This window comes from Mya arenaria, chromosome 15 (genome assembly GCF_026914265.1).
Source record: "Mya arenaria isolate MELC-2E11 chromosome 15, ASM2691426v1".
NCBI classification, from domain to species: Eukaryota; Metazoa; Mollusca; class Bivalvia; order Myida; family Myidae; genus Mya; species Mya arenaria.
The window spans coordinates 21668626-21680235 of NC_069136.1; the positions used below are offsets into that span (position 1 = coordinate 21668626).

General features: G+C 35.7%; 1 protein-coding gene across 1 annotated transcript; it reads left to right on the forward strand.

Annotated features, from left to right (window-relative positions):
• The first annotated feature begins 2284 nt into the window (after positions 1 to 2284).
• LOC128219195 (adenosine receptor A3-like) lies at positions 2285 to 3729 on the forward strand. Its single transcript, XM_052927008.1, is given in 2 exon segments — positions 2285 to 3578; positions 3581 to 3729. Coding segments are annotated over 2 exon segments (1131 nt in total). The 5' UTR covers positions 2285 to 2596.
• The last annotated feature ends 7881 nt before the right edge of the window (positions 3730 to 11610 follow it).

Consider the following 11610-nt stretch of genomic DNA (forward strand, 5'->3'; position numbering starts at 1 on the left):
ACTTGTGTCATTAAAAATATATTATCTGTAAAAATTGGTAAAGGCTACATACAACTGATATTTATATATAAAATGCACGTGCGTCTCGGTGAGTGTTGTGCACGGGTACTATTAGGACATTCTTTTTAATTCAGTTTTTAACTTTGGTTAAATGATGTATTTATATGCATAAAAATGTTTCACCATTCTTCGTTGTACAAATAAGATGAAGTAATTCTGTAAATTAAAAAAATAATATTACCATTCATATAAAATGCGCTGAGCTTTAATAGCGCTTTATTTTTGTACAATTTTCAAAATGTTTCTATGTTTATTTGTTACTAGTATTACGTTGTTGAATGTTATCATAATTAGTTATATTTAGATATTATTTTCAAGAACGGCCTAGAAAATAAAAATACCACTTCCGTATGTTGTCATAATACCACCACGAATAGCATTGGAGTTTTACACCAAGGGCTAAGAACAAGAGATTGTTAGACTAATTTTGCAGATAAGATAGCCTTAAGATGAACTATTCCTCCATTAAGTCCGCTCTAAATATGGTGAATGGACTGTTGAAATGAATGGTTTTTTAATTTAACTAATGGCGTCTTCAGTCTAAGAATTGATTTAGTGACCTCGTTATATAATCTTTTATCCGGTTAAAACATGTTCTATTATGAAAAAGTATTCAATCTAAATATCTTCAATACAAAGGATTGCCAATATACATCAGTATATGTGAATACGTTGTTTTCTATACAATATTATTATACCAAAGAAGACCGCTTTAGGGCATTCTAGTGTTATAACAACCTATTATATTAGAGATGAATAATGGACTTTGCCTTTCTGGAGATAGTCTGTACTGCTGCTGTTGTTGTTATTTTAAACCAAAAGACTGAGAGTTTGTCTTACTTGGTAGTATAAATATAGTCCGACAATTGTGCTTTGATTTCAGATTTCTGGAACTCGATATTTAAAGAGATTAAACACTATATATATATTTACGTTATTTGCCAATAAACTGTCAGCCATTCATTCAAAGTTCGATTAGGAAAATGTCACTGGCAAATAAATCTTGATTTATGTTAAGGGTGAAGAAAGAAATTCAAACTTGATTTATAACTTCAGGTAAATGTGAGCCTTTCTTTAAGCATTTCTTAAAAAAAATAACGACCGAAGGATTTTAAAATGATAACAATATCTATTTGAATATTCAAGATGTGGTATATTGTCATTCATTCAACCGTTCGACCTTTTATCATTGATCGGTTGATTGATAAATGTATTCAATGATGAATTGATAGATGGATTGATTGGTCGATTCAATAATTCATTCATTGATTAATTGATTGATCCACTCGTTCGTCCGTCCATTCGTTCGTCCGTTCGTTTGTTCGTTCGTTCTGTCGTTCATTCGTTCGTTCGTTCGTTCGTTCGTTCGTTCGTTCGTTCGTTCATTCATTCATTCATTCATTCATATATCTATTTATTCGTTCATTCATTCTTTTTTCATTCATTCGTTCGTTTGTTCGTTCGTTCGTTCGTTCGTTCGTTCGTTCATTCATTCATTGAGTCGGTCATTCATTCTTCATCCATAGATCGATTTATCGTTATTTTTCTCGTCCACAATGAATTATCAACGGTAGTTATGCAAGGGTATTACTAGTAATTACTTCAGTACACGAAAACCATTCTGTATTACCGATTTAAGCATCGAAGATAAGTGGCCTTACACAACTACGGAATTGTAGAATGCCAAAACAGATTCGCTGTGATAAATTTTTATCTCAAAATACCCTATATATTTACATAAGATACTTGTTAGAAATGTTATCTCCTAAAAAGGTTACTCTCTGACAAAATCACTTATCGTTGTCAATGTATATAAACAAAAGTATCGGAGTATTCAAGCAGTCAGTTATTTCCATAAATATTGAACGAGCGAACGCACTTTAATTGTAAATGTTTTTATTTTTTAAAGCTTTACTCTCAAACCATAACGTGGTCAGGTAATGTTAAATATGGGAATTCTGCTAATGAAATCGGTCAAGATTTTACAATGGAAACACTTCAGTTTTTACGCCATGTGACTTGAAGCCATGTGAAAATAAAACACGTTCGTGATAAAAGTGTTGTTGGATTTCTGATGACAAAAGTACCTGTTTTATGAATCCCCAAAGTGCTTTAACACTATAAATTAGATTATATAAGATTCTAACGGGTAATGCACTCGGATTTGCAGATGCAGCAGCTAAAAAAAATATAGTGAAATAAACAATACGCAAATGTTCGGGGTACTGCTGCAGAAGTGAGTTCTAAGTGCATACAAGCTCATGATACTTGGCGCATATATAACGCTGTCCTCGGCGTTTGGATTGGCAGTGATAAAGAATTGTTTTGACTCGCGAGTGGCATGTTTTGACGTAGGTCGTCAATCGCGGAAAAACTATTGGAAACAAAAGAGCAAACGGCTAGATTTCAAACATATTCAACTGTTTAGTTTGTTAGTGTATTGTAAGCTTTGTCATTAACAAGAAGAACGTCGCGTATAACAGGTCAACGTTTTGCCAAAACATTATTACCAAGAGCGACGTTATACTTCACGTCTATGACGCCGATAACGTTTCAAGCGGACGACGAAGATGCTGTTTATTGGGTGGAAATTATCCCGGCTGCAGTGGTATCCATAGGTCACAAGAAAGAATGCTCGGGCAAGGATTGTAACTGGAAACTTATGGGAAATTCGACGTCATCACCTGACGTTGCGTTATGTCCACAAAACCCGGAAAACGTTCATGAGCGAATTAAACAAGCTGTGTTAATTCCGTTAACGATTTTAATCATCATTACAAACCTTATAGTGTTCGGGTTCATCGTTACGAACAAACGTTTTCATACGCCGACGTACATTTTCATCGGATCTCTGGTTATTGCTGACCTTTTCGTTGGATTTGTTTCCATAGTAACGGTGGTTACTAAGGCAACAGAAAGAAGCCAGATGGGATGTCTTGCACGTATAGGATTTACGGTGGCCGCCATATCAGCATCGGTCTGGTCGTTGACGTGTGTCGCTATTGACCGTTACATCGCCGTCACACGCGCTTTGGTGTACAGGACCGTCATGACGAAGAAAAAAACGTTTATTGGAATAACGTGGAGTTGGTTGTTTTCTATGTTTATCGGATTTTTACCGTTAATGGGCTGGAAAAGTAGCCCGGAGAATTATGGATTCTATTGCTCGTTTATGTTTGTTTTGCCAAAATATTACATCATATTACTTTTCTCGGTGTCTGCCGTAATTCCGATCGGAATCATGTTTACCGTCTATGGAATTTTATTCAAAAGCTCCAGGTTTCATATAAAACAGATTGAAATTATTGAAAAGATACAGTCGGACAAACGGAACAGCGGGATTTTCGGTATTTCCACACGGACGTTACGGTCAGTGAAAACGTTTTCAGCCGTTTTAGGCTGTATTGTGGTCACGTGGCTCCCTCTCATCCTAGCAACTGTTGTACAGCTAGTCATTGGCGACTGTGAACTGCAAGAAATCATCGGAACACATTTACTGGTCCTCGGCTTCACGAACTCCTTTCTGAATCCTCTTATATACGCGCTGGGAACCAAAGATTTTCGAACGAAAGTCTCGCTTCTGTGTAAAGGACGTTGTTACGTGACAGACTCTCAAGTGTTTCCGAGTGGAAACAGTACCAATGGACGTTCGTAGACATACAGTTGTGATTATTACGTTGTTTTTGTAACGTTATACTTCGATAAAGCGCAGTTTGATATTCCTTGGTACTAATCGCGAAACACGGTTAATTGCTGTTGACGTTCATACTAATCATACAACGTCTGTGTCGCCATTGAATGGAGTTGCATAGCTATTGACGTATACTTTAAAGTCGGTTCCAGGGCAATGTGAACATATACACAGTGTAAACAGTACCTTAGTCATATCCTTACCGGGAAACATGCAGGTTAGATGTCATGGATTTGAAGCTATCTTGTTTCCTTGACAACGCCATAAAGTTTCCATGGCAATGCGAACATATCCAGAGTGCAAACAGTACCTCAGTCATAGACTTACCGGGATACATAAAACTTAAAACTCATGCCGGAATTGAAGTTATCACGTTTTCGTGATGACGTCATAAATTCTATCGTACATGACGCATATACATTCGGAACCCGTTGGATCGATTTCTTCGTTGGCTCTAACTGGATGTTAATGGACAATTGTGTTTAATTCTTTGTAAGCATTCCAGTTTGGCTCGATATTCGCGTTGCTCGAAGTATTTTGGCCGGTCCCTTCTATATCGAGCCAACAGATTTCGATTGTATTGTAGATTGTTAAGTACTATGAGTAAGACAGACTAAGAAACGCTAGTCATAAAAATGTTATGTCCTGTCTTGCTACAACATTATATGAATCATTGCCTTGTTGGCAGTATTTTCTTCTTAAATATTTTATAATAAATAAACACACAGAAAATAATGGATTTGTTTGCGGCGGTGTTTCCCCGCTGCAAATTTGTCTGTGCACATATTACAGTTGCTGTTTTAAGCATATATAGATTACCCAGGTTGCAACAGCGCACCTCCGTTTACGATTAAACGCCACAAAGTAGATCAAGAAGTATGTATGAAAATCATGGATATAAACATAATTTATGCAAAAACAGATTTATTTATAGTTTTCTCAAATTTCGTCACAGCTTCACAATAGTATTTTAGATATGGTAAAACAAGATAAAGCACTGTTTTTAATTGAGAACGCACCGCTGCAGTGGCGGCAGTATGCACATTTCAAGCATACAAAGATTACCCATATTGCACCAGTTGAGAAATAATGAAGCTGGCAAACCATGATTGGTCACCACGAAGGAGATCTGAAAATTGCGAAAAAAAACGTGAATATGACCACGTGAATCTCGCTTAATGCAACAGTAAACGTTCTTAAAGACCCGCCAATCGGAACTCCTCGGTCATTATCTTAACAGTCTGTCTCGAATCTTGCAGCACGAGAAGCACGAGTTGTTACGACTGAAGATCCGTCTTTAGCTTAAGCAATAGCAGTTCATCATTAGTGTAACGGTCCGCTGTAGGCGGCTGATGTGCGTTCATAGTATAACATTCCGTTATAGACGGAAGTACGTTCATAATACTAATGTTTACTTGGTTGTAAATATATAGCAAAGCCCGGGCTCCGTGTGGATTTAGAATCTACTGTTTGTAAAGACCAGTGGACGAGGGTCGAGCATGCTTTTCCCTGAATGGATCTGTTGGTGTTTGTTTAACGTCGCACGTTGCATTAGTAACATGAAGCAATTCAGGCGCTTTGATCTCATATTCAACTTTAACACCATTTAAGCCACACAACCTCGTTTAGAGCATTAATATTTGCGATAAAAGCTATAAATTACTGTTTTGAATGGCCTCTTGAACATTTGACCTCGTCAACAAATATAAATGGTACCCAAAATTATGTTAGCCCAACTACTGAACATAGGCATTATCATTTGAGTGATGACATCTAACGCTGCGATGATGTACAAATTCCGCCATATTTATTAATTGTGTTTATATTTTCATAAAACCCTTTGAAACTATCTCTCTACCGCACACATCCTTGGGGATGTGGCGCAATGGTAGTCCATATAATTGTACGGTGACGGATTTTTTGTTTACGATTTTTATATGACAAATTCTTCGTTAGGGATTAGAAAAATCCCGTATAACACGTCTATTATCAAGTCTAAGTGCTATGGATGTGGTCCACGACTGCAACCCACCGGGCCTGGGATAGCTTCCTGCTGTCGACGCTTTTATCGTTTGAAAAAGTGTTCTTGTATATGATTATCTTAATGTCTTTTTCATCATTATTTATTTAACAACTGATTAAATATATTTATATTTTTTTAAATGGCAAAAATATTTAACATTCGCTGAAATCAACGCTGCAGCTAATGGACCTTAATTAAAACTGCACTCTCACAGATTGTCAGTTTTGACACTTTTTAAAACATTTGTCCCAGAATCAGCTTACTTTGGCATCAATGCCCTAGATTTAGTCACGTTAGATAACTCACAAGAGAACAGATCTTTATCGTTTAGTAAAGTAGAATTTTTCATATTTCTTAACGCGTTAGTTACGCACCAGTCAATTGTAACCACGCCCCCCCAGGTCCGGGAAATAGCGGGGACTTTGACCTTCGGTCCAGCCAACCCCGGCTAAAATCCCCGCCCTGCGGGAACGAACCGGTGGTAAAATCCCCGCCAAATGCCCCCGCACCCCAGGGACCCTAGGTAAGGCTCATTCCCCGCTATATTTAAAGCGAAGACAAAACCACCGCATTCACCCGGCACTGCAGGGCCACACGGCCCATTTCCCCGGCTATCCCCGGTATACCACCGGACATGAGGGGGGGGGGGCGTGGTTACAATTGACTGGTGCATAACGCGTTTAGCCAAAAAACATTGTCCAAAGTAAGCATGAAAACTAAGATCTGACTCTTCAGCACTCTAATAACACTGGTTTCGAGACAATAACGCAACAAATAGCGCAATCAAACAAAAACTAAAGAAGTTGTCAAAACGATAAATCTGTGTGAGTGGAGCTTCGAAGGGGCGTTCACATTCATAAAGTTTAACTGTTAAATTTAAATTACTACGCGATTTACTTGCATCGTAGTTAAACTGTTTAGATTACTGACATCGTAATTCGTCCAAAAACATCCGAGGTTCTTTTCGATAAAAAATGGTCGAAGAGTTCCAAATGGATTCTTACCTAGGAAAGAGTCTCAAAAGACGCCCCTAGCTGGACATATAACGAAAAGTGTCGGCGTACTTGAATGAAATCTTTTTTCTTAAGTACATATATGTGTCTTTTACATAAAAACAACAACTGCCAAAACATCTCTGTAGTCGAAGTTAGGCGCAATTAATGAAATTTATCTAAATCCTATTTGATAAACCCCAATTCATGTATAGGGACTGTACTCCATATGATAAAATAGCGAAAAAAAGAGAGAAAATTGTCGAAAACTGACGTAATCTTGGTATCGATGTGTACAATGCATTGAAACTTACTAAATGAAGTGTACTGCCTAGTTTACAATTAATTCATTTTTCGCAGTGTTTTCGTATTTTTTTCAATTAAAAAAGATTACTGGGTATGTCTACCTAGTAGAATTAATTCCTTATGCATGACTGGCTAGTCGATGTTATCACGTGATATTACCGAGTTAGGTCCATAGCTTAATTATATCACCCGTTTAGCGTAAGACTGCGTAGCTCAGTGGATACAAGGCTGGACTGCAATTTTGGCGACACCGGTTCGAACCCGGTCTTCGACATTTTTTTTTTGATTTTGGCATTCTTTGGTGCCAATCTGGTGTACAGTTTCTTTAATGGTTGTATATATATTCCCTGTCAATAATGTTGCCGACTACAAACTAGGAGATACCGATTTTTGTCACGGACGTCATGCGCCAGTTATTGAGGTTGATCTAATAGATCGCATAAAAGAAAACCAACTGATTTAGTTTCTCCATATATCAAGACGTCTGGGCATTTTATGAGAGGTCATTTCAAATTTCGAACGCAATACAGCGATTTCATTGGCGAAGAAAGTAGAAAAAACTGTCAATTTATAGACATTTTTTTTTCCTTTATAACCGTTTTACATGTAAATATTGTTAAGAAATATTTTACATTTGATTACTACAAAAACTTATCTTATAAGTCCTTAAATTTGACAGCATTTGAAGGCATTAACGTGATGTTGATATTGTCTTCAATAAATTGTAGGTTGAAGTAATGCAAACAGCGACATAAACAATGGTACAATCTAACCTTTTTGTAAGTTTAAAAAATAAACTGAGCATATTGTTTATTAACAAGTCTTAAGTGTAAGATAGCGCTATATCAAAGAATGTATTAGACTTTATTTTAAAATTGAATAACTACACATAAGTGCCTTGTTGACGCAAGCCTTTTCAAAAAAAAAATGCGCGTACTTCGCCTCGTTCTTCTTTAATTTCGAACGCTTTAAGAAACAGCTGGTAATATGAAGCCCTTATATTAATTGCGAGCCAGAGTAGCGTAGCTTTTGATGTGAACACTAGCCTTAAATGACCTTGACCTTGATATAAATAAACGGTCTGACTTAGGTTTCATGCAAGTCAGTGGATACACATGTTCTATAGTCTATATTATAGTTATCTTGGTTTTCAAGCACCTAGACCCACTTTGCTACTTGATTTTAATTCATGGGAATTATAGTGATCAAGTTTCATAAAGATCGGAAAACATGACCACTTTAGTGCTGCGACAAGGTATTTCTAATATTGAAGGAGCGATATATATTTGACTCGACATCGCTGGGGATTAACCTAGCTTACAAAGCGAGCGTACATTCTGACCAAGTTTCTTAAATAATGGTAGAATATATTTGACATTCTTGCGTACTTTTTCGACTAAACTGTAATCGCTGATATTTGAATTATCGGAAAAAGTTGCAGATGGGACAAAGTTAATGAGGATTTGATAAAAAAAATAAGCCTTTACAATGATACTTTTGTAGCAATGATTTCCATATATTTGACATTTTGACGTAATATTTGTCCGGACATGACCTATACTCGAAGTTCATATGTATTTTTTAAAGCTCAGACCAAATTTCATGAATACCAGTTGAAAATTCAGTCATAGCTCGCACTAAATAAGCATTTGGAGCTATTTATCATATACTCCTCAAAATAATTGAAGGACCACATTTGGGGTATATCTTATATGTGTCAACGGCAATTATAGATAGCTGATGAAAAACATGATGGAATTTATGTTAACATTTAGAATGAGAATGAATAGAAGAAAATCATATTTACAGCGGATGAGAGTGAAAAGTTTATATGCAACATGAGCTTTCGACATTTCAATGGTGCAGCTATGACATGCGTTTACTTCTACACAAGTGAGGATTTTTTTATAGTTGATTTGATAATATCATTAAACGGACATATTTAGAAAATCGGAGATTGCGGTACCGTGTAAGAGCACGTTTAACTGCAGGCTGGTTCAGATTTTGTTTCAATAATGAGCATTTCTCTCGAATCTGACGTGCGCATATTTTGAGAACTGCCAGCATTTCAAGCTAAGACTGAAGGTGTACATAGGAAAGGATTGTTTAATGTCAAAATAATGTCCATCTAACCCACATGCAAGTAGCAATCCACTTCATGGACCACACGGACAGGGTACACTATAGGGCACACGCCATTTTAAAATGTCCAGTAAAACGGCAAAATTCGTTCAGAATATATTTATTTGAACCTGTCTCGGACAAATAACAAATCCTTCTCACAGGCACTATTGACACAGTTTCATGTTTTAATGAATAAAAATTCTTATCTTATACATGTAGCTTTAATGTGCGTGTGAAGGATGTAATTGTTCGAATGCATTATTCTGATGGAAACTGAACGACGTATTCCACTCCATAACAACAAAAGTTATGCATTCAAGAGGCTTGACAAATTCTGTAGACATAAGAATTGTAGAATTGGATTTGAAGGAGAATAACTGCATAAAATAATGAATGTTGCCATGCAACAGGGATCAGTTGCTGTTAACTGCATTTATGAACAGCTTCTTTATACATAAAGGATAAAAGGATAAAGAATTACTTTAGTTTCAGTTTAAGATATGTATTTTTTATTTCACTGAGTGAGCACCAAAAGTTATATTTAAGAGTGGCTTTGCCAAGATAAGACCTATTTTTTTTTACCTCAGATGACTATGTATCATTTCATTTTCATGCCAAAAATATTTTTAAAAAGTTAATTAAAATTTGAATTTAAATCCAGAACAGGGAAAACAGTTTCCAAACAGTGTATCTGATGACTAAGTTTTTTCCTAAGATTTAACCTATTTTTGACCTGATCTGATTCATATTCACAAATGTGCAAGACAACATGAAGAGGAGTATTCTGACACAGTTTCATAACAAAAGAATAAAAACTTTTGACTTTAAGACATGGACTAAAAACTTCCTAAGATTTGACATAGTGACCTAGTTTTTTTACCTGAGGTGACCCATATTCACAAGTGTGAAAGACAACATGTAGACAAGTATTCAGACAAAGTTTCTTAATAATTGGACATTGACCTAGTGACCTAGTTTTTGACCTGAGGTGACTTATATTCACAAATGTTCAAGACAACATGTAGAGAAGTATTCTGACAACTTTTCTTAATAATTGGATAAAAACTTTGACATGAAAAAAATGAACATAGAATTGTTAACATTTAACCATTTTATATTGTAATAACATTATTCGTATACAGCCATCTCTCAAGTTTATAACCCTTGAAAAACCATATACATTATAGTGTCTTATATCTCTATGCACATGCATAGAAGAAAAATCAATGTTTGTTCAGATCTAATTCGACTAGCAATGGTTTTAATCAAACAGTCTGAAAACATTAAGTTCCTGGTGCATTGGGTGTAAATCATGATTAGAAAGTATACCTTGATATTGTGGAATTATATTAAAGCTTTTAGCAATGTTTTCAAGTGACTGCTGAATTGACAGAATAAAAAACGCTTATCTGGAGATTAATTTTTTATATCCAACAAAAATTATAACCTTTTTTCCCATTTAAACAATAATGAAAAGTAAAACAAGATTTAAACAAACACTGACAGACACGAAACTCTGATAGCAGCTATTTAGTGGATTACTGGAACTAGGAAATACACTATTAACTCAAAATTGATTGCATGTGCGGGAGATCATACTCGTAATAAAACAATAAAACAAAGCATATGGTTTAACCTAATGCTTGAAATGTTGGTTCCTTCCTTCTATATATATAATATTAAACAAGTTTGGTAGGAACCATTTTCTTACACCAGAGGGATGATGCTACATGTATGCCATACATCACTGTCAAGCTCCTGGTGAGAGAATGTGCGGCTCGAATGCAAATTAAAAGCTTTTCTGTGTGTGTTTTTTTCTCTCTCGCAGCCAAAACAAGGGGCATAACTTGATAATTATTAATCAGAGTTATGGGCCATGCTCTACATATGCAGATTGTCTCTGGCAACATGTATACCAGTTTTCTTTTAAATTTTTTGAAATGTTTTTGAGTTATTGACAAGTTTTACACACTGATGGTGACAATGCCAGCAACACCATGCCAACAACACCAAGGCAACAACACACAGCAAGGCTATGAAAATTCCTTTTCTTTTTTCTAAAAACACAGGTGTTGTGTTTCATTTGGGTTTTCAAGGATTAGTCATCACGAATGTCACATATGTTGAAAAAAAAAGCAAGTAATTTATTTTTCTGCATGAAGTTATTCTAGTAAATGTTTACTTTTGAGAAGATAAATCACAATTTCTCAGATGTCACATAGGCGTTTTTTGGGTAAATAAATAAAAAGAATCTTTAGTACACCAGAAATAATTATATTCTGGGGAAAATAGTTGGGTTACTACTATGTAAATTTCAATAAAATATAAGAGCCAAGCCATCTTCTGGTTGTAGACAAACATGTACAATAAGTTCATTTACTTTTGAGTAATCAACATTTGTCAATATTAAAATC